At 37.2% G+C, this 24,724-nt stretch overlaps 2 protein-coding genes across 2 annotated transcripts in view; one reads left to right on the top strand and one right to left on the bottom strand.

The window, feature by feature from the left end:
- The window catches only part of LOC145980695 (cyclin-dependent kinase 2-interacting protein-like), a 74,941-nt gene that overhangs the window by 30,870 nt on the left and 19,347 nt on the right, over positions 1–24,724 (top strand). The window lies entirely within an intron of this gene.
- Positions 1–24,724, bottom strand: part of LOC145980730 (ribokinase-like) — a 41,196-nt gene that overhangs the window by 15,244 nt on the left and 1,228 nt on the right. The window contains exons 2-5 of the mRNA XM_083113792.1: positions 14,656–14,792; positions 11,520–11,642; positions 5,680–5,844; positions 3,483–3,577 (exon numbers count right to left, since the gene is read on the bottom strand). Coding sequence (XP_082969918.1) covers positions 3,483–3,577; positions 5,680–5,844; positions 11,520–11,642; positions 14,656–14,792 — 520 coding nt within the window. The remainder of the gene's footprint in view (positions 1–3,482; positions 3,578–5,679; positions 5,845–11,519; positions 11,643–14,655; positions 14,793–24,724) is intronic.

Here is a 24,724-nt window from a genome sequence, read left to right as displayed (position 1 = left end):
GTGTCATCAGAAAGGGTCAGTCCTGACACCCCTTGGATAGAAGACATACACTAAGAGCTCACAAATAGTACTGCTTTATGTATTTTAACCCCCAACTAAATGCAGATTGAACTGCAACTGACGGAAGGTGCGAAGAAATACAAAGTTTTAATACGGAATAGAAACTATTCAGATAATTCTGAAAATGTGTTGAATCAGATCTGAAAGAAGGACAGGGGTAGGGTACATGATCAGTGTGATACCAATGGGTCTCTCTATCCTGTTTGTCTGCGTGCTTCACTGGCAGTATTGATGTTTCGCGTGGTTCCAATAAGGTGCAGGTGGACAAGGCTGACTATGCACTTCGATATATGATACTCGCTACCTGCACTGCTTCAGAGCATACTACAAGAGAGCTAAATCATTTCTTGCAAATACTTACATTCACATTTATTTGATCTATTTTTCTTTTCAATATCGCCATGGAGAACTTGGACATACTACGTTGAACACCAAGTGTTCTGCAGAGCACAGTTTGGGAAGCTTGTCTATGATCATTAACAACATGTTAAGGTACAGGTAGAGTGCTGCATCAAGGCTGTTTTGCTCGATCGTCTAATAGTTCGCACGGATGATGCTAGAGTGCACGTCAAATCTCCTGCATATGGTGATAGCCAATAGCAGCGCACTGCAGCGGTGCCATGTCGAAATCTCACACGGAAAAGAGACAGAGTGGTTGAGCGAAACGCCTTGTCACGGAGAGCACGGAACATTAGATAATATAACATATATTAAACTTAATGGGAGAAAAGATCATACCTGATTATTCCAGAGGGACTGCCAGGAGCTCCTCGTTACTCCAACAACTGCCGTCGTTGTCCTCATCGGCACTGACCTCACTACTATCGCCCTCTGTGTCGTCCTTCAAATTTATTATAATTGGGTCCAAAATTTCGTCCCAATCTATCTCTCTTACAAGATCGTTTTCCTGTAATTGTTGTACATGTTTAACACAAGCGGCCCATTGTTCTTGTGTTACATTGCCAAGTTCTTCGTTAACAAGTTAACAACACATTTTTATGTGTGGTTCTCATTTAACCATGTCTCGTCAAGGTAAAAGATTGGTCTGGAATCACCAGAATTTTGTGCATTGTAAAGAGGAATTTTACCCTTGACGTAACAATGTCACTTCTCTCCATCAGAAATTTACGACCGTCGTTGGTTTTTCTGTTGGCACTTCTTAAAGTCAATTTTACTTCTCTATTCTTCACTCAAACATTATTTTAAAAACAGGAACGAAGGAAGAGCAAAAAGGATACAATGCAAATACGTTTATAATAACATTGCTTCTACAGAGGGAACGGTATAAGCTACAATCACGCTTGTTTTTCGTATATATTCGCAAATTCATTATCTTTCCATCTGTTGAACTACTGACACTTGAAATAATCTATTTATATCCGAGGTGAAACAGGTTCTGAACTAGGCAACGCCGCACGTCTGTGATTCGCTGGTGCTGTTCAGTCGTTCAAGGCCATATGCAGGAGATTTGACGCGCACTTTAGATGGCTTACGGAATGGACTGTTTCTTCGCTCGAGCGAATAATGCTCGAACATTCAAATGATACGTTTGAAGCCCAGTAGTTCACGTACAACCGTAATTTGACTGTGGTAGTGGGCCTTCAAATATACTTCGTGAAGTGAAAGATGCAGTGAAATTGAAATTAAAGTGAACATAGTCACCGTCTCCATGTTAAAATGTAATTTAGCCTAATTTACCAATACATAGGTATATATGAAAATGAACAGATGATTATGGGCTGAAACTACCAACACGAATTTTACACATATATTTTGTAAAGTTCAAGTCACCAACCCTGAGACCTGTAAACAAAACCACGTGCATGCAGAAAGCATTCCAAACTCATAGAAGTAAAATAATCCACACGAAAATCCAGCGTTGTTACAGGATTCATTACGTAAGGTAACACAACGGCCAATTTGTAGTATGGGATACGCTGCCGCAAATGACGTCTCACTTTAAACCCAGTGCTCTTTCTTTTGTACTTATTGCTTCACCTTTATGGTTAACTCTTTGCACCAGTAATCATTTCCCATAAATTTGGCTTCTTTCTTGTATGTGAATTGAATATATTTTACTTGCATTTTTTTAGACAAAATGATATAACATGGTAATGTATATTTCTAAGGTTTGATATAAATAGGAGTGTATTTGAAACTTGTTTGTAGATTTTATGTAAATAAAATATATAATGGGCATAAACAGCCATATGCAATGCTGTAAGTCCAATAAATATATTGATGATGATGATCAAAATAAGACAAAGAAAGTTCGTAAATTTATTGCGGTTGGAAACTTTGACAAGCATCCTAATAACGTTTTTGTTCCACCAAATATAGTGTACTTCGTAAAATAACTTGGTGACATGGCAAGGCAAGATGGTAACACTTTACTATACCGGAGACGGATTTCTTCAAATTTACAGAAGAAAGTACTTACGCAAATCATTTTCTGTAGCATTGTTGATGTTCGGGAATGTAGTTTTGATCCATTTTAATGCGAATGCATGTGGTTTTCTACGAAAATCTATTTCCGACGTGCTATTGCTGCTGCCGCCATTTGCTTTCTGCAGGAGAGCACAATACGTGCTATTGCTGCCGCTACAAGCCGATGTTGTCCTCATATGCTAAATTGAACGAAAGGAGTGCTAATGGAACCTAACCTAACAGGCCTAACGTAACGTAGTAGGCATACCTCGTCCCCCTGATGGTTCGTGGGCACAGATTAGAAATAGTTTGTGGGGCTGTCGTGAATTTTTGGGCTAACGTCAATGGTTTTTGGAGCTACCCGTGGATGATTTGTGGGGAAATAAGGAACAACAGTAAGTACTCGTTAATGTTTGAAATAGACATTATTTTCGTTAGAAATTCATTATTTCACCTAAAGAAATGTTCCTCAATGCAGAATAGCACGTTAGCAATGTAAAAAATTGCGAAATAAATCATTGATAGGTGTCTCCGGTATAGTAAAGTAGTACCGGCAAGATAAGTGTGAACATTTTGTAGGAATATGCATTGTAACTTTCAATGAGCTTAGAGATTTGTGTACATAATGATATATTTTATAACATTGGTTATTTTTCTAAAAATAATCATGTGAACAGCAAAGAAGTAGTGCCACTTTCAACATGGCGAGTTCTATGCATGCGGGAAGGTCTCAGTGTTCAGTGATACATAGAAATGGTGAGACGGTTTGTTTACAGAAGGTCTCAGGGTTGGTGATTTATACTTCAGGATTATTGTCACATTGAAATGATATTTGATGTTCTATATATTCGAGCGAATCTCGCTCGAGTGTGGGAGATTCGATCGAGTTTGAGCGAGCGAAAGTGGTCTAATGCAGTACTCTATCAGGTGTTTCAGAAGCCGTACATACTGTATTAGACACTTGTGTAGATTTTACAGTACTAGAGTACAATTACCTCTGTCTCATTGACACACAGTACATCAACATATTTGAATATTTCTGGATCAGGTTGCCTGGGTAGAGGAGGAGCTCCATTTAAGATCGTTATTCCTGTAATGATAAGCGCATCAAAAATTTATTTCACACTGAACAAAATGAAAGACACTTATATATAACTAATCATTATATTATTAATTGAAGAGCTCAGGTGTAACACAAGGTAAGTGACATTTTGGTAATTTTTGAGTTACAAAGTAAAATGTGCCATCCTTCAATCATTGAGTGAAATTGCCATGTCATACAATTTGCATTGGACTCAGTGAAGCCTTCTGAATTTGGTAAACACAACACAAAAACAATTTATCTACAGTATATCTTCTAATAGCCTTTCTTCTTAATGAACTCGGAAATTACCAAAATGTCACCATGTTTTACACCCGAGCCCTTAAATTATATTAGTATATGCATGTTATTATAATTAATAACATATAGGTGAATGGGAATATGAAACAGTTTGACAGTATGATAATCATTGTGTGTTTATTAATTTTCTCAAAATTCATGGATTTTTATGAATAAAAATTAATATGCGATTGTTCAGGGTATTGAATGTAGCCAATAAAGTAAATAATTTTTAAAAAAGTATGTGAAGGTTCAGAGTGAAGACTAGTGTTTTGAAAACCCCCACAGGGCTGTGTGATTTTGATCATTCTCATATTGAATGTATAAACCAATATGAAAGTACCTTAGTCTACGAAAATAAATTTTTCTTAAAAAAAAATGAACCTTTGCGTTCAATCTTTAAGCTATTGTAATGATGAAAACTAAACTCAGGTCAGTGACACAACAGCCTACCAAGCAGCTTGTTAGTGTGGTATGCATTTATTCCAATTGCCACTGTTTACTAGCACTCTAGTCCAGAGTCTTCTGCTACTTCTAAGGTAAAGGTCTCCCCTGTGCTTAGCACCATGCCATGAAGGCGTATAGGGGGTGTGGGGGGTAACGCCCCACACTTTCTTGATCCGGTCATGAGTGGGGGTGATGTGATCAGCCCCTGACCGCCTTTACCCCCCAGGGTTTCCCCCAGGTACCCATGTCATTCGATGCTGGGTGGGTGCCAGGGCCGCTTCCAACGTTAGAAAAGTTCCCGGATTTGAACCAGCCGGGGATCGAACCTGGGACCTTGAGCATGGTAGTCAGACGCGTTACCGACTGAGCCACCACTACTTCTATTCAGTTAACCTCCCAATTGTTCCCACAGTGCTGAGTCAATGCCCAAATTTTGACGCTCTCACTGGAGATTGAATTTGAGTTTACTATAGGCGAAATTAGGTACCATTGAGGAATATGGGAGCTCATTCAAGGTTGCCAACAGCACCTTGTGTTCCCAAGCACAAGGTGCTTGACTTCAGTGATCAGACAACTATTATATTCAAATTGGTACTGTTATTGTCGTGAGATCTTCTTCTTCTTTCTGACCCTATCAACTGTGAGTCGATTTTGGTCAACTTGTCTGAATTTTTTGTCAAAATAAATTTATTTCACTATTCACTTGTTATCCACAGGAAAGAAAGGAAGAGAAAAAACCTGTTTACTAAATCTTTAATAGAAGGATTGGGATCCGTGAGGAGGGTAATTAAAGGTGCAGGAATTGGAACACCATGGTGGCATAAACCATTATATAGTTTGTCTCGTTCTCTGTCGAAATTTGGACATTGTAAAAAGAGATGTGTGCCATCTTGCCACATGTGCAGGCTTGTTTAGATGTTATGTGTAAACATGCTAGGTGATCATTAGTGCGAACATGTCCCAAACGTAGACGTGAGGTCTCATGTCCAGTGAACAAAACTAGGGACATTCTGTTTTGCTAATGTAATTACAATGTTCACGGGATGCTTCTAATGGTAACCTTGCACTTTATGTAAATTTATTCTAAAAGCAATCTTGAGGAGTATAGAGTATATTACCAGTAAGGAAAAATTGCTTGCACAAATCCTTTGATATGTGGCAGTTATAAATGTATCAATGGAAGACTATCAATCACATAACACTCATTCCACAAATATGGAAGTCAATTCTTAGTATGTGATTCCCCTGAAAGGATAGATTTACTGCAAATAACCATATGGCAGTCAAATTATTGATATGGTAATTCATGTATTTTACTAGTTTTCATCTTTCATTTCCTAGAGACAAATTTATGCTTGTATTACCTTCATTTTGCTTCTTTATTTTAAGAGCTTCTATTGTGGTTGTTAAAGGCACTTCAAAGCTGCAAACTACAACATCAGCTTGTTGTATTAGTTTCTCAGCCCTTCTGACATCCTCTATGCTGACATAGGAATTTACTCCTTCCGTAGTAACAATATGATTCTGCCCTGAAAAGATTGAAGCAGTTTAGTAGACATATCTTCTTCCAATCAAGCATATGTTCACTGTATTTCATTGTCAGTTAATATGTAAAATATTAAAGATCACTAAAAATATGAATCCTTCACAACAACTCTTTTGATTAAAATATAAAGTTACCCCTGAACATTGCAACATGCTATGAAGGTGTGTGGGGAGGATGGGGTAATTTCTGGATGTGGTGTGATCAGCACCATGCTCCGACCACACTCATTTATTACTCATTTGTTAGAGGTTGGGTGAACCCCATAGCTGCTTCATGCAGGGAAACATTGGTGATAAAATTTCCACCTGAAATGCCCCACAGATTGGACCGCCACAGCTATTGAATAGGAGAGATAATAATGCTAAATAATTGAGTGTTTCTTGTAAGTACACTTCGCAACATCTTATTTGACCGCCCTGAAAAATTTTAAAGTCCGGAATTCGTAAATTTGGCAGCATAGCGCTTCAGAACCAACTAAGAGTAGCCAACTTTGCAACATTTCTTCTTCCTGAATGAAAACGCTCGCGATTTTTTTTCATTCTTTCACATTCCATAAAGTAAAGATACCCTAAAGCAGTAATAAAATATATGAGTAGACAAAAAAATGTTAAGTAGAAATACGAATGTTGAAAATATTTCAAGATTCTTCGTTCTGAATTTGAAAATAGGAAAATGTATGTGCATTGTGAAACACTGAACAGGTTCTCATCCACCTGGAAAAATTTGCGGTCACATTTGAATGCAAGCAGGCAAATTTATGATGATTTTATGCGAAATGTTTAGTAAAGATACCTTGCACAACACCAAACGATTCTGCAAAATGTGTCTTTTCCTTGGTTCTTGGCGAAAAATGGTCCGAAACTCCGGCACAATGTTGCTTCAACTGAGATTAACGTGTTTTACTGAGATTTCTGTTAGCAATCTCCTGGAGTAGTTGGTTAGATGACAGCACTTTTATTTTTTTACTGTTTTCATCAAGATCGAAACATCGTAGGTTCAAATCCCACCCTTTCCTTATTATTTTTTTCTATTTACTTACCGAGTACGAACTGTTCTAATAAAGTAATATAATATTATGTGATATTACTGTAAATATTTATGCGATGCATGCTCAGTGGCGGCGATTGGGTTTCAAAACTGATGGGGCAAGGTGGGGGAGGGGGGAGGGCAAGGACAGTTTCTTTCCCTTGGTAGATAATGTTTAGCATAGTGCTGGGTCATCTGCCCCTCCACACTCCATAATCGTCGCCACTGTGCATGCCTCAAGTAATGCTTCTACTAATGTTTTTAATCTTTCAGCGATTGGTAGGATTTTAGTAAATACTTTTTCTTTCATTCAGCTGTTATAAGTTAACACATATTAAAACTTACATGTCAACTTTCTGCATCCGGAAATGCTGGACATAAATCGCATAAATATCAACGGAAATATCCAAGAAACGTAGATAAGCATTCCCGTCCAAAGCCGTATACTTCCCAAAAAAGATTTTGCAAAGAAGTAGGTTTGAACCCATGACCTTCCATTCCATAAGCAAACGATCCCCCTACAGCACGCGGTTCACATTATTTTAGGCACTCGGTTCGGATCCCACTTTAAACTGTAGGTCCAGTCCCGATTAGCCTTACTATGCATAACGTTGACTTAAAACACCAAATCAACCAATTCATCTCCTTTCAGAGTGGGCCTTCTATGATATTGTAGTCGGCCAGCATCCGAAAATACAGTTCTGCTTCGCGTATACCAGAGTGTAATTGCATTTAGTATTGTGACTAATTTTACTTTAAAACTACAGAATAAAGCGATAATAGTGTCCAGAAAAAGAACCTCAAAGTAGATCTTCACACAAAGTATTTTAATCCATTGCCAAACGTTTCAGTTAAGAATAATATTATCCTTTTCCATTGACCGTATTTTCGATTCATGGTATATTTGCTAAAAGGACCATGTCAAGAAATCTAAATATGTAAGTTTTACTAGTAAATGCATTTAAAATGCACGAAACAACAGGGGAGGAGAAAAATAAACCTCAAAAATAAGTAAAAATGCAACAAAAACTGTTAAAAATACTGACAAATAAACTAAAAGCCAAAAAAGGCCGAAAAATGCAACAAAAAAATGTAAAATAGAAAGTGTTTTCCGGCTCTAACTGAAGGGAGACCGACATGATATCAGGTTTAGCATTGTTTTTAAGGGTCAGAAAAAAAGTTGATTTTTCATCAACTTCCGGACCCTAAGTAGTAATTATGACCATTGAAAAAGTTGGAGGTAACTTACTTAAAATTTTCTTGCTGAGGGATCGTATCGTCCCATATCTCCACTTCATAATAAAGAAAAACATCAAGTTTATATTTCGAAAATGACTTGGATTTTTCCACCACGAAAATATGTTTTTCATAGTTTGAAGTTCGTTAGTATTATCTTTCAAGGTTTCAATTGTTTTAATTTCACACATATTTTATATTTCATACGTTCCTCTCTATTTTCATACAGTCTTTGGAAAAAAGCTGAAGTTTCTTGTCAAACGGGGTCTGTTTCAAATGACTCCTTTTCGCTCTCCTGTTCCTACTTTAAACAAACAACAAAATACTTCGTAACTAAACGATTGCTTGTTCAAAACACGGAATTTTTACACAGTTTACAAAATATGACAAAATGCCAATAGACATGTTCATCATTTCTCCCTTTCAGCGTTTCTCGATTTTATCTGAATTCGTTTCCTCATGAAAATTGCCATGAGGAAATTATAGATATGACATTATGTGTGAATTGGTTTCTTCAAACTGGTAGCAAATTGTAACATGAGCTACCTGGAGAAGAGGTAGCGCGCTTGATTCTTACGAGGGAGGTCGTAGGTTCGATTCTCCACCTAGGCAGGATTTTTTTCAGGAGTATATCGTTGGGTGTAAAGTTTATCCACCGTGCTAAGAAGTTAACATTGGTCTCTGTATTTCACGAGAGGAAAGGAAATAGTAAGATAAAGTTATTTCGATGATAGGAGGAAGTCACATGCCACGTGGAATGCGCAGATTCAAGTTACATAGAGCTAAGTCTGTAATGGTGGTTTTGAATATTGCAAAGTTAGTGCGGAAAGTTTGTTATATCTGATACTCGTACTTTCTGTTCAAAGAAGACAAACATTTTAGATACAAAGCGGTGAGGAATTAACGATCATTATTATGAGCTTTTGAATTTCTTGTTTGTCACTCACTATATAAATACTTATTAGTAGTTTCTTATCGAATCGGCCTTGGTCGCAATAACAATTTATTTTTGTTAATAAGCGATTTACTATTAGTTTTGGACGCATGGTAAGATGGTGGTGAGGGGTTTGACAACAGTCATTACGAAGGAACGGACATAAAAATTACCAATCTTAGCAATTTGAACTCATTAAACGCTCTCCTTCGTAAAATGTACTGCACTACATCACTACTTAACATAACTGTATATCTTATTTTAGTATATGGAAATCAAATAATCAATATTTTAGGTGTCAGTAAAGAACAAGCAATAACAACTTAAATAACATTACATTTTGCATCCTGAATACATATATGTGATTTGTGAATTAATCATGATGTGTATGTTAACACAAAATATGAACAATAACTAAAAAGAAAAGTTTTAACTTTAAATCCTGGAAATCTCCAACTTCTAAGAGGAAATATGCGTCCCTCAAGTGTGCATCGGATTCATTTTTTAAATATTCTAATGTCAACGGTATCTGTTCAGTAAAAAAAAATAATAGAAAAAATAAAGAGAAGAGTGTGGGATTTGAACCTGTGACCTTTCACGCTTGATGAAAAATAAGGATAGCAGTGCCTAACCAACTGCTCTACGTTGACTTAATGACGCTATACCCTTAAAAACATGTTGACGTTTATGAAGACTCCCACCTTCCTGTGTTTCAAGCACATTTTCTCGACAAGTCGTGTAAAATATATGTTTTTGAGAACTGTTGGATATTTTGCAAGGTATTGTAAATAAAATGTCGCATAAACTCCTCACAAATTTGCTTTTTTCTGCACAAACTTGATGGCAAATTCCTCCAGGTGGAGAAAAACTCTATTCAGTGTTTCAAATCCCCCAAATTTCAAGTCGAGCAAGCAGAATCGTAAATATCCTTCAAGGTTCTTTTTCCAATTTATTATTTCTGTTTGATTGCGTATTATAATAGTGGTATATAGTTTCTAAGTTCATGGAAAGTGTTAAACTGAAAAACTATCACCGCAGCGTTTATCGTCTAGTGGAAGGACCTACTCAAAGTTGGCTACTCTCACCTGGAGCTGAAGTGCAATGTTGCTAAGTTTACGATTTCGGGACTTAGAATTCTTTCCGGGCGGTCAAATAAGATGTTGCGAAGTGTACACTTTATGTACAGATGAGATAAATGGGACTGGATCTACAGTTTGAAGTGGAATATGAATCACTATGTCTCCTCCAGGTATAGAACCTGGAACCCTTTGATTAAAAGTCAATGACATTTCCACTGCATCATCAGGAAGGTCCCTCACATATTAAGTAATAAATAATTATTATAGTATAAAATTATAATGTAATTGAAATACACTGCCTGCAGGTGTTATTGTAAACATTTGTTTTTCTCTTAATACAGTGAATTACTTAATCAGGGTGACTACTCACCAGGAATTCCTTGAATTCCAGGAATTATGCATGAATTATTTGATCCGGGAATTATGCATTTAGTCCACATGAATTTTTCTCCATAGACGTAAAAAAATGCAACTTTTATATCAAAATCCCAAGGAATTTCTACATATTTATAAATGCCCTGAGGCAGGTTTTTCACAATTTAGCTTTTATTTTTATCGAGGAAAGAAAAAAAAAGCTGCGTGGAAAATAATTCAGAATTCTCTGAATCGTTTACTTTTCTAGTGTCCTTACCAGAACAATCTGTCTGACAAACTGAAGATTATTGCAAGATAAGATATCTTGAAGTTGATTAGGCAAATTAGTGTTTGAAATTCTTGCACAATTAACAATTTTTCATAGATTAGAATATCCTGTAAACATTTGTGACTTGTGTTTGTAGATGTATTTCGAGTCTTGAGTATGTGAAGTGGCAAATGTAAGCTCTGTACCTGAAACTTCCTTTATCCTTTCCATCCATATATCTTGTATGTTCTTGTTATCCTCAGATTACAAATAAACAAAATTTAAAGTGTTCACCTTGTGCTCAGTTAGGTTAATCGGGATTGGACCCAATGTTCAAAGGGCTATCCAATCCACTATGCAATGTGCATCCACTGGGAATCAATCCCAGAATCCCTTAATTACAAAGCAACAGCATTAACCAGTATGTTATTTACATTTTTTTTAATGGAAACACAAAATGTGACCTTACATGTTAATTTTTTCAAGTTTTGAAAGGTGTGAGGCATATTTTCATAAAATTATGCTAAGGCAAGTACAAAATGCAAATTGAACTTGCAAACATGAAATGTAGTTTATTTACCACCATGGTGTTTTGCAGAAGACATGTTGCACACTTTGAAGCCAGTTAGGTACTGAAACATAGTGGTTGGATAAACAAGTGTTGCAAGCTATCACCACTATAGCACCCATTTAATGTTTTTGTTTCAAGCTTCAAATACGGAGAGAAAAATCCCAATTTGAAATTTATTCGTAACACTAACCATTGTCTGTAACAATTATGGTAGCAGTTCCTGTGAAGACTCCATGTGTTGTATGGACATGGCTAATATCAAGTTCATGGTCCTTGAAAATTTGTATATATTTTTGCCCATAATAATCATCTCCTACCTGAAAGAGAGAACGTGTGGTTTATTATTTCAGTGCAAGCAATGTACCTAGTCTTACCATAAATACTGTCACAAAGTTATAAGTAAATTGACACAAAATGCTGAGAGATATTGTAATATCCTAATACCATTACTGAAATAGATACATGACAAATGAAAATCACAAATCAATATTCAAAATGGCCACCCTTAGAACGCACACATTCCATAAGACTTTGTGGCCACGCATCAATTGACTTACGCAACACATCGACTGGAAAATCAGCAACTGCCTTCAGAAGAGACTGACCGCTTTAAACTGTCAATATTGGGATGTCTCTTCTTGCAAGCCATCTCCTGAAGCTTGGACCACAATTTGTAGTCCAAAGGGTATAGGTCCGGACTTGCAGAAGGCCAATCTGAAGTGGAAATGAAGTCCCCATCTTCGCAAATTAGCCAAAAGTGGCACAAAAAGCGAAGCAAAATAAAGTAAATCAATCAATCAATGGAGTACAGTTCTTGTATTTACACTATCAAAACTACATTTCTTGATAATCACTAAGTCTATTCAAACATTTGCCATAGCATGAGTTTCTCTATACCTTGTTCAAAGAATTTCCATTCTTTGAATATAATTTGAATTATTATTCTTGTGCCACAGTTTAACTTCCCCATCAGAATGATATTGCAGCTTCGCAAGTTCTTCTTTCATAGGCCCTAAGATACGAAAATCGCATGGTGCGATGTGTGGACTATGAATCAGTTCATTAACATGTTCAACATTGTCTCTTGTTGCAGTTAACAGCCTTCGTGATAGTAGTCATCCTCAATATCTGTATGCCAATTCTCAAACAACGTACACCATTTTGCAATCGCCTGAGATGAAATTGATTTATCACCGTACACTTCGTGCAATTGGCGTTGAATCTTGGTAGGGTTATACTTTCTTGCCCACAGAAAGCGAGTCACTGTTTGCACTTCCAACTGAAATGAAATTTTCACCACTGATAACATCCAATCCTTAACAGCCACAGTGCAACCGTTACTCCACCTTTTCAAGTAAACTGTGAGGAGTGTTCCCAGCCACGTGCATCAAAATATATCTTTCCGACAGAATGTTATGGGTAAGTGCAACTTAATTTTGAACACCATTACATTTATGTATGATGTTGGTATATTAAATATGCGGGACAGTCAAAAATAAGTTGCCACTCTAGTAGGTAGGCAATATTATCAAACATAAATATGCACTTAAAATAGTTTATACATAGATCAAATATCTACAATTTTAGTTTTTCTTGTATGTACACATTGCTTGCATTGTAGAATTATTTTCCTGTAGTTTACGGATATTAGAAGCATAAGAAAACAGTTTTTCATTGTTTTCTTATGCTTGTAATAACCATAAACTACAGGAAAATAATTCTACAATTTTATTATCCTTGAATTGACATTTTATTGTTTGTCTTTTAAACACAGAAAGTGAAGAATTTGAGATAGCTTTTGTGACAGGTTGAATGACTAACTGCTAGTGGTTTGTAATAAACTGAAATTTTCTGTAATTAAAATCACTACTGAAATTAAAATTATAATATGGGAACCAAGTGTTTAGTTTGTTGACTAGGTTTAATGCATTGGGAGCTAAGTTGCACGAAAGTGTCACAGTACAGTTTTGAACACTGTTACATGATGCAAGGAAGTTTTGAACACTGTTACATGATGCAAGGAAGCTGCAAAAGAAATACCATCTATTTTATCTTGTTTGCCTGCAGCATCATCAAAGGTGAACTGAATGTTGGTGTCACTTTCGGGGGACTCTTGTACAATTTTATTAATAATCGCAGAGATATATATAACTCACCATTTGTCCTCACAGTGTCTGGTGAAGATCTGAAATATTTACACCAAAAACAGGCAATCTGTATTTTAAGCTCATCATTGGTTTGCTGCATTTCATCTGCAGTGGCGAAGCATCCTAAGAGGCCCAGAGGCCGGGCCTACTCTAATATATTTGTCCCTTTCGGATTATTTTATTATAAATTTCATTAAACGACGCTTAATAAAAGAAAACTGAAATTCTAGGTCTTCCGATAATTACCGCAAGTTTACAACCCTGCCTGGAACCGTATCTGCGCATTCAGCGAGGCCCGCCTGAGAGTGCCTCAGCTGGTGCCATAACAACCTATGTGATTCATGCGGGAAAACATAATTTCAGGGGCGCGTTCGCCTGTAACGTAAACTGAGAGGTCGGCCTCTTTTCTCTCTCTCTCACCCTCTCTCCCTGACTTCCGAAGAGTGCCGATCGTGTAAGGTGCGTGACGAAGCGGGCAGTGGACGCACAGAGCTTGTTGAAGCAGCGTTTCCATGGAAGATTCAGATTCAGTAACACTTTTTTCACCATAATTTTCATTTTCTTTTTTTCCTGTTTCCAGTATTTCCATGTCATAGACCATCACTAAACACACCTTTTGTTGCCTTCAAACATTATCAGTGTTGCCACTGTACCTCATATTTTTTTTAAAACACCCATTTGGACCGGTACGCCTTTACGAGGCATTTCAGGATTGGCTATACGCGAAAACGATCGGTTTTCTTCTCTGAACTATAGATGGCGAAATAGTCCACCTACCCAAGGTGGAAATTGACGTCCAAATTTCCGTACGAATGTTTGACATGCAATTTTCCATGCTTTGTGGAAAAATAAATTTACACTTTCACTTACATTTGGCAACACTTAATGAACAACACTGCACCCCGTTTGTTCTTTCTATGTTTAAAAATATCTACTTGGACAGGGCTAACATTTGGTGTATGACTTATTTATGTACAGGTTTCGGTTACAAAGTAACGCCACTCTTAATTCCCAGTTGCGCCGTTCGTGGGACACCCTGTAGCTACGGGCCTGTAGATGTTGCCTATCATACCTTCTGTAGTTTTTTCTACAATATGCATTCGAAGTTGGCTAAGTACTTAAAAATCCTTAGTTTTACTGTAAATTCATAAACCCTCTGCAGTGAGGCATTAATAATACTTGCCCTGGCAATTACAGCTGTTGGCGCACCCAATTTAGCAAGGACAATGCATTGGTCAGCCCCCTTTCCACCAAATCCTATCCTGAATCGTTTTCCTCTTAAAGTTTCACCAGGTTCTGGTAGACGACTTGCATAACTGTAAGGAAAAATGTCGGGAGAAACCTTTAACAATAGTAAGCAGACTTCAAGCAATACAAGTCTAAAAACGATATTGAGGTCTAAAGGGGATTTCACATTGAAGCAACACATGGCACCTGGGAAGAGAAACCCACCAGCAACAATGTTTCTTGCAGCATGACAAGTTGCACAAGCCTCCATTTGATTGGTGAATTTCTCAAGTGACGCCATTCGCTTGTTGCTTTGGTGTGAAATCTCTTAGTTTATGTGCATAATTTTATATATGGGCTTAGTTCTGCATGCATAGTGTTTGTGCTTTCCCGATGGCACAGCGGCTATGCCATCTTATAATCAAGGCATCTTGGGTTCAATACCTTATGAAGGCACATAGTGGTTCTGATCCCACTTTAAATTGTATGTCCAGTCCCGATTAGCCTATCTGTTCATAAAAGGTGGACTTAAAAACAAAACTAAGCATGCATAGTTCTTCTCTATGAAAAAAAGCAAACATGAAACAAACCGCTGGAAACAAGTGCTTACCGTAGGAAGGGGCTGACATGGCTACAGCCCCATTCTCCCAAATAAGAAAGGAAAATGTAGCACTTTGATGGAAAAGTGAGTACATTACAAACAGTTTATCAGAATATAAAGGGTGTCCCAACAAGAACGCCGGATTTAATAACGTGAAATTTGTTTTCATGAAATTGCACACATCATTAAAAAGGGTACATGTTACCAACTAAGTATGAAAAACAATAAATTCACTATCGATGAAATTACTGATGACACTTACATAGGCTTCCTCCTCGATTTGGCTGATGACACGTCGCATTTCCTCCTTGAATTCTGAAAGGATTCGGGGATTGTTTTCATAAACCTGCGATTTCACATACCCCCAAAGGAAGAAGTCGCCGTTGCGCGAAAGGACTGCCCGGAAATTTGTTGTGCAGCAAGGCAATCGTCTCGTGGGAGGTGTGGCAGGTAGCGCCATCCTGCTGGAACCACAGGTGTTCACATCACATCATTCAAATATAAGAACAGCGCCGCCAACCCAACAACAAGACAATGACGCAATTCAAATTGGGCGATCTTGTTGGGACACCTTTTATAAGAATATTGAAAAGTAGTACAATATTTTTGTGACAGGAGCCAATCATTATTAATAGAAGGCTACGTTTTAATTATTTTATGCGTAGTAAAAAACTAGTAGTGTGGTAAGCCTGGTCTCCTGTGTGGCAGTCAGACTGCCTACTAACTGGACCGGCGAGGCTGAAAATAGGAAAGAAAAATGTTCCTTTCTGATTGGTTTATGTTTTTATTGTGTTACGTCGCTCTTCTGCCTCTTTATGTTAAACGCGACGATGAGGATGCACTATAGTTAGAAGTAAGTTGTGAATGTGACACTCGCAAGATTTTTTCGGAGGAGGCTAGAATTGTAAAGGTAGATATTACATAGTTGCGTTCTAAGAGGAGTGAGAAAATATATCTTAATTGCCATTTTTAACTTTAATTTTAAAAGCTGTTCAAAGTCAGAAATGGTAAATGAGAGTCAGTTTAAAGGAAGTTTGCATATACCACTTTAGTTTTCCCGCACGTTCTTTGCCGCTTTAATTTCTCCAACCCCATCCGCTCCCCCTCTGCATACGGCAGTGGTGGCGACATCGTGAGGCGATCACAACGCGACCAAACCACCAAGGTGACTTTCCTTCCTAACTGTCCCGCCATTAATATCATCTAATAATTCATTCTCATTGTCGCGATTAGCTGAGAGAGATAGGAAAACAACGCAAATTAAATACATAGTTGGAATTTTTGTGTTATAAATACTCGGTGTGGAATAAATAATAATATCGATATATTTGCAATGCTGTTGATCAAACTGATAGTTTTAATGAAGCTCTTTTGTACCCAATTAGGTTAATCGCGACAACGAGATGATTGAGAGGACCTGGCAGAGGTTTGAATCTGGAACTTTCGGAAGCGAGGTCATGAGTTTTAACACTCGGGAGCTTTTTTTTATTCTTACGTTCAAATCTGTTTTCTAAATTAAACTGTATGGCATATCGTGTCCTATCGCCGTTATTTTCTGACATTTGAGACCAGGATACGCTACTCGTACTTCCAAATAGCTCCCAAATTGTCCTTACTGTACCCCGAAATTTTGCAAGAACATATTTAGAACCCCCCCCCCCCCAATGACTTACCAAGCACTAATATCAAGTATTTCATAATATATTGGTCGAGAGTTATTTATTTCCGCCGAACTACATTATGGCATGGATTGGATTTGTGTCGTACGACTTTAAAATGATACGTAACAAGATTTATGCACGCTACTACGTGTAAAAACATTATAAAAAAGTAATCAGGATCTTTACTATGCTTCATCGCTTTTTTTGTCATTCTGTCATTTTTTGACATATGCAGCAATTGTTATACAAATCTTAGCTATCCTTAAGCTAGATAATGAATGTGTGCTGTTATATATCTATTCTTATACCGTATTTTTACATGTTCATGTAATAATAATAATAATATTAATTTAATTCATTTAGAGCCGCGGTGGTGTAGTCGGTAGAGCGTCTGACTGCCACCCATGGGTGGGTGATCTAGGATCGTAATATTTACGGCCTTGTCCCCACATAAAGCGGCTCTGCGACTCGCCCAGCCTCAAATCAATGGGTACCTGGGGGCACCCCTGGAGGGTAAAGGCGGCCGGAGCGTCGTACTGATCACATCATCTCTAAAATGGCCAAGATCGAGAATGGGTAGGACCCTACCACCACATCCCCTAAATGTGGCTTCATGGCACGATGCTCAATACACGGGGAAATTTACCTTACCTTATCTTACAATATTAATTTACATACTATTGCATTACCTATAAATTGTATTAACTTATTAATTATAAACATTATTATTATTATTATTGAGTTGGTTCAGATCCGTCCCGAAATATATTTCTAAATACGTGGCTACCCACTGAGGATCAATCCCAAGAAGATCGGAACTTTGGGGGGGGGGGGGGGGCAAGTTCTTAAATCCACCAACCAATTTTTACAATCTATTTTCCTACATGCATACATATATATATTTGTGGGGGTGGTGGTGTATATCGTCGATGTTTTCACGAACTGGCGAATGTGTCAACTCCCTTGCATCACGAACCGGCGAATGTGCAAAATATTGATTTTGAGAAAAGCGAAGTTCAAAGTAGCCAATTTTGCGTTACTTGCGAATCATTGAAAAACATATTCGAGCTAAACTATATTTTGAGATAACAATAAATGCTGTGTGAGAAGGTAGTTCACATGAGAAAGAACACCGTAGAAAGAATTTTAATGAACAATAAATGAACAAAGGATTTCATTGAATCTATTCGTCAGTTCGTGAAAACAAAAAAAAATGGAATATTTTTAGCTTGGTTCGTCATTGTAATTTTCACTAAAACTGCGAATTTTGCAGTTCAAGGCTAAAACTTTCAACTTATTTATTGGATATTTATACAGAGTTAAATATGAGGCCAATCCTTAATACACTAATCATAACATACACCATAACAGTTTAATACGTAACAGTGAGAAACAGAGAAATTCACACAACACTAGACGTACCCGCAAATAAATCTCAAGAATAATAAAATTTAGGAAATAAATTGTAAGAAACAAAATAGTAATACATTGACCAACACTAGTCTGTTATCAAATACAAAGTTAATAGACACAAAATTGTTGTACAATTAGTGAGGTAATCTGACATAGAAGTCTTTCTAATCAGGATGAGAAATTACTGGTATTACTCCTTGACATAATGATAGCAAGTCCTGGTATTTTTTCATAGGCAGTTTTGGCTTTGAAGTAAAAAGCCTTGGTGGTAAATTGTCCTCTTTAGCACTGCGTGGATTAGGAAGTGATATACTTGAGTGTGTGTTTAGGTTATGCGACGTTTTTATAAATATATTGGGACAACCCTTCCGCACTTGAATTTGCGTGACTTTTGTCCAGTCCACGGGTTGACCCTCATTTCTTGTTCTAACTTTTAGGATACGCAGGTACTGCGAATATTGTTTCCAATCTAAGACGTCTTTAGTATGCAACTCATGAACAGCATATGGTTGTTTCTTTCTTGCCATCCTGATTACCGGGATGAGTTGGGCAGGGATGAAGATATCTTCACTCCGTCGAAGTGCGTTTTCTATTGTACTGTGAATAGCATCACCTTCACTTTGTCCGTGACTCGTTTCGAAGAAGAAAACATGTATGGTGTTGATGTTTTGTGCTTCATTGTTTACAAAATAAACGAACATAGAAGGCAGGATACTGTTTTTGTTCTGAGATGCACATCCATCGGCGAAGAACGCTGCCTGTTTTACACCTTGTTCATCTTTCATCAGCAGAAACTTCCTTAAGTTTGTTGCAACTTCATTTGGACCTTTTTTCGCTAATCCTTCGTGCCAAACGTAGCAATGACCGCTTTTACTAGCTAATTCATAAATTGTAAAATTGTAGGCTGATAATTTTCTTTTGTAATGCAGTTCAGTTCGTTTGCTCTGTGGTAGATTTATGACTTGCTCCATGTCAAAGCAAGCAGCCACGAACTCCTGTGGATTTTGTAGAGCTGTATCTTTCATCGCACCTTTAATTTCCCTCACCTTCTGTTTTTCCTGTATGTGCCTGTTATATTTTTCAATCAAGTCAGAATGATTAGATAAACAATTAGCTGATTTCAATGAGTTGTACGTCTCACACAAACCACAAAGATCTTTTTTTGGAGAACGAAATTTTAACTTCATACATTTAAAAACTGATCTGTATAAGGAGTAACATGCCGAGCTGTTTGGAAATTCTTTTTTGAATAGTTCATACATCTTTGCAATACTCAAGTTGGACAACAAGTACTGTTGGCTAGAACTTCTACGGCAAAAATGAGATTCCATCCTAGGGAACATATTTATGTGCTTTTTAATATCTGTACGCATTTTTCGTATCTTTCTTTAAACGTTGTCTGACGTCCACCTCTCTTTTCTTCTTCTATCATGCACTGATTCTTTAACTTCATTAGCATTGTCCTTACTTGTCTCTCAGCAATTGCAAGTGTGTTAAGAAACATTTTACGACATACTCTTTGTTTTACGTTATGGTCATCTGGTAAAAAATAATGAAGCGTTCTTTCCTTCCTCTTTTTGTCTTCTGACTTCGTTGACCTTACAGAAGCATTGGAAGCGATGAATTTACTCAACCATTCTCGTTGTCGGGAAACATTTCCTAAATTATAATACGCATTATTAACTTTCATTCTTGTGTTGACATCAAAATCGTTGCACTTCAATCCTCTTGTTTGGCATGTCCGTGACGAAGCAATCTGCGAGAAGGAATAACTTGATGACTCTTTTCACTTACATACTCATAACCCAAAGAACGACAGGCTTTTACATTTTTTCTTACTTTTTCCTTTTCGGAAACTCTTCGCTTTACTGGAGTAACATCCTCCTTTTGAGAACCATCTACTTTAAAATCTGTGTGGCTTGATCCCGGAGGGTTGTTTTTCTCTTGTACACTAACTCGTCTGTTGTGCTCGGCGCAATCCAATATGAAGTGATTGTAACAAACCAAATCCTGACACTTTACGCATGCAGCAAATATTTCTTCTTCACAATGCAAGGAACTACATACAGCGTGAACATTCCTCGGTGAGGAATGTACGGACGATTCATTATCACTGGAAGATATAAGAAAATCAGGATCCTTGTCCTCATCATCCGCTAACGTTTCTGAAGAACTGTCAATGTCACTAACGACTGCACTCGAGTCATTGGTCACACCACCTGAGCTCTTCTTTGGCACTGACACCACAGTATCACCACTTTCAGAATCTTCTTCCATCCCGATCACAACACCTTCATAATAAATAATAAAATTTCATTCCATGCACACAGAACCCAAAACGTGTCAATTGACACATATATTTTGATTTCAATAACACGTTAACGTGCATAAACTGCAAATGATGCAGCTTTTAGTGTGTCAAAATACACATTGGAATGTATTAAATGGAATTTTTATGAGATGAAGTTCCGTGTGATGCACTAATATGCATCAATTTGGAAGATCAGACAAGATCATTTCGAAGATAACAAACTTTCATTTTTAATGCATCAATTGAAACAGCTAAATGTGTAATTTTCTTATCTTCGAAATGATCTTGTCTGATCTTCCAAATTGATGCATTTTAGTGCATCACACGGAACTTCATCTCATAAAAATACCCTTTAATACATTCCAATGTGTATTTTGACACACTAAAAGCTGCATCATTTGCAGTTTATGCACGTTAACGTGTTATTGAAATCAAAAGATATGTGTCAATTGACACGTTTTGGGTTCTGTGTGTGGGGGAGTGTAAGTTCTTGGCTTCTGACGATGTTAGTACTGCCATCAGTCCACTTCACAAGCACGTCCTTATTCATATCTTCTGAATAATTACACAACGAGCCACACCACTAGAAGGCTATTCTTCAAAATAATATCAAGGAAATATGGCATTTGTTTTATAAACCATTCGAAATAATTTAGTTGCGAGAAGTAAACCAGATGATTGCCAATTTCATTGAAAGTCTCAAAATATAGACTGTACATTGTTCCAATAGAAACACAAACAACTGTGCCTTACATGTTAACTGATATCTTACAAGTGGGTTATATTTCTTATGAAAAAAATGAAATATAAAATGTTTCATTACAGCGGCATCTGTTAGGCAAAATGTAGTCGAACTGACACATCCTGAATGGATTGTAAAATGATATCATGTTTTTCTCCACGAAGCGGCGAATTTCGTATTCGCCGGTTCGTGAAATTATCACAATACTAGTTTTCATATTCGTCAAAATGTTGTCCATCTTTATCTCCTAAGCAATATTTAATAGAAACTTGAAACTTTGTGAGAGCAAAGTACAAGTTGTTCCAACATATACAGCGTCAAAAACTCAAAATGTCAAATTTTGCACATTCGCCGGTTCGTGATGCAGGGGAGTTGACATATTCGCCAGTTCGTGAAAACGTCGACGATATATATGTGTGCGTGTGTACACACACACACACACACACACACACACACACACACTCACACATACGCTGAAAGCTGAAGCTATATATAAAAGGGCTATTCAGCACACGTAAGGACAACACACAACCCACAGAGGATTATAATATAATGGCTGTGGGACCAGGCGCCAGATTCTTCTTGGGAAAAGTAAGCCGTAATTTTTCCTTGTATGACGATCAATTGAACTTTGTACTTCCCTTTGGGCGCCCTACAGATATCACCTTGTAATTAAATGATTCCTGGTTCAACAGCAGGTGAAAGAACTTGCCAGTGAGAAGTACTGTCATATTCCAATTTATACTGTAGCATTACTCCCGATTATCGTATTAAAATAAAGAAAGAAATTTTAGGGGACATCCGGTCCAAAGAAAAGTATTACGTTAATACGTCTTGAAGTTCTATGCTGCTGAATGATGTTGCTTATCTCGAGATATCGTTTCGGGGCTGATAATAAGAATGGGGCAAGCTCTCAAAAGCCTATTTATTTAGCCTGGTCGACATCCAGGGAAAATTATCTTTTTATTCAATGTTTGTCGCATTTTTAATTCTTGAGTTAATCGCGATATTGAGAATGAATAATGATTAGATTAAGTAGATAACGCTACAACAACAATAACACACACATGCGTGGCCCAGGATTCGAACCTAAAACCTCCCCTCCCAGATTTCAAAATGTCAGATGCAAGCGCAAGGGAACTTAAATTCTTGCTTGCAGGCGTTAAAAGCATGTTCCTTGCAAGCACTTTGCTATGTGTACAGGCATGTAAATGTTCAAATAATTTATAAAAAAGAATGCATTTTCAAAGCTCGAAATTCATGAGGGCTATACTGTTTGAACTTAAGGAACTTTCTTATCGACAATACTTAAAATCAAGAAATGTGAAGTGGAATTACTTTTATGTATTTTTTGCTAATCATAAACGCAAGAACTAAAATTTTAAAAAAAATTGTGTGGTTTCAATTTTGCATTGATATTCCATGTAGAAGAGGGGATAATGTAACTGGAAGGCATGTTAATAGCATTTTACCTTGCAGGTATTGTTTATGCTTCCATGAGTGGCCGGTTGTAAGATTCCATATGGGTACAATCGTTCTAAATTGCTGCCGATGGCTTTCGGGTGATTAAAGATGCCAGACTGTTCAGTTATATTTTACGTTGATGTTGCACCTTCAATAATTAATAGACAGGGACATTGCTCTCCTGTTTCATTGCCGATTTTTTAACAGTGAAGACTCCAGTAGTAAATAACCTGAAAGTTTAATGAACTTTCGTCCGCAAAAGAGAAATTTGCATGTGATATTTAGGAATATAGGCTATATAACATTGGAATCTCCACCCACAAAATAGTCTCGCTCGTCGCCTACCTCCTCGCTCCTTTTTTGGAGAGTTACTGCTTTCCAGTCGCCGTTGCGGTTAATCTGATTTTATAAATAAGTGACGTTAGAAAAAAACTTTTCGAAACTTGTGATGGATTTTCAAGAATGTCACTTACAGATATTGTCAATTGTAATTAACATTACATATTACGTGTTGGAGCTGGGCATATACGTATAGTTCCGAAGCGGTGAAATTGTCCCCTCTCCATAGGAATCGAACCCAATTCCTTTAATGATAAGACGGCTGCATTAACCACTACGCTATCGACGGTAAACAGCCTGTTTTTGTAATATTAAGTTGTTCACGGAACCGTCACTAAATTATTCCAAATAAACAGTTAAAGGATGATACAATCCATTAAAATAGTCTTAATTCTCTTTAAAAACTGTGTTCCTTTTTTCAAAATTTCTAATAGCCACATGGTTCTTGGAATGACTGGCAAAGCAAATCTTAACTCCTTCCAGGGCCAGCCCTAGGTGAGGGCATACAATATACTACGGTTGTGCGGGACAGAAGTTTTTGGGTCGGGACGGGAATTTTTTTAAATCCCGACATTCGGGACGGAAAAATTCGCAATTTCCCGACTGCTCGGGGATCCCGAAAAGTCGGGATCGGGGCGTGATTTTTTTCCCCGCACACCTCTACAATATACAACCAAAACCTACAACAAAAATATTTCAGAAGTCTGAAAAGATCAAATACGTATTTTTGTTCCTTAGTCTGAAGTACAGGTGTTCTATAAAATCACAAATTCGTGCTATTACCTAAGAGCCGTAAGCACAACTTGTTGAAGGTTAAAACCAATAATAATGTGAGCTTGTAAATTGGTGTTTATTTTCATGGTTCGACGTTCATTATATTTAATTACAAAACTCTGTGTGTTCAATACCAAACTATTGTTATACCTATGAATGTGACAAATTTTAATCATATACAATAACATTCTCTATCATAATTCCTTTTGGTTTACTTTTCATTGAATTTTGATGCTGGGGTGAATTTATATTGTTTCATAATAATAATAAAAAAACATTTCCACTTCCTGACTTCACTCTGTGATTAAACGAATCTTGCATATGAACTATAGTTGATTGAAATACACGATTTTAATTTAGTACTTGTTTACAATGTGATTTTAATAATTTTGGATACTTTTAAGTATGTCAAAACAACCCACGAATTTATGAAAAAATCAAACTAGTTGCTTTATTGGAACCACCAAGCCAAGGTCATATAAACCCGCAATAAACTGGGCACAAACAATTATTTTTATCGGGCACTGAAGCGCTGGACCTCTGGCGAGTGCCCGAAATGCACCCCCACCCCCCTCCTTCCTCCAGTCTGTGCGATGTGTTGCAGAGCATCGTGCGATCACATTTGTACATCCCGTTTTAAATGTCTTACATTCACAAAGAGGCGATTACTGTAGGACTTGTTACTGAAGTTTACGCAATAGCTAAAGGATACGATG

The sequence above is a fragment of the Lepisma saccharinum genome, chromosome 28 (assembly GCF_977018435.1).
Source record: "Lepisma saccharinum chromosome 28, izLepSacc3.1, whole genome shotgun sequence".
NCBI classification, from domain to species: domain Eukaryota; kingdom Metazoa; phylum Arthropoda; class Insecta; order Zygentoma; family Lepismatidae; genus Lepisma; species Lepisma saccharinum.
The sequence above is the reverse complement of the archived record's forward strand: the minus strand, read 5'-3'. Positions and strand labels throughout refer to the sequence as shown.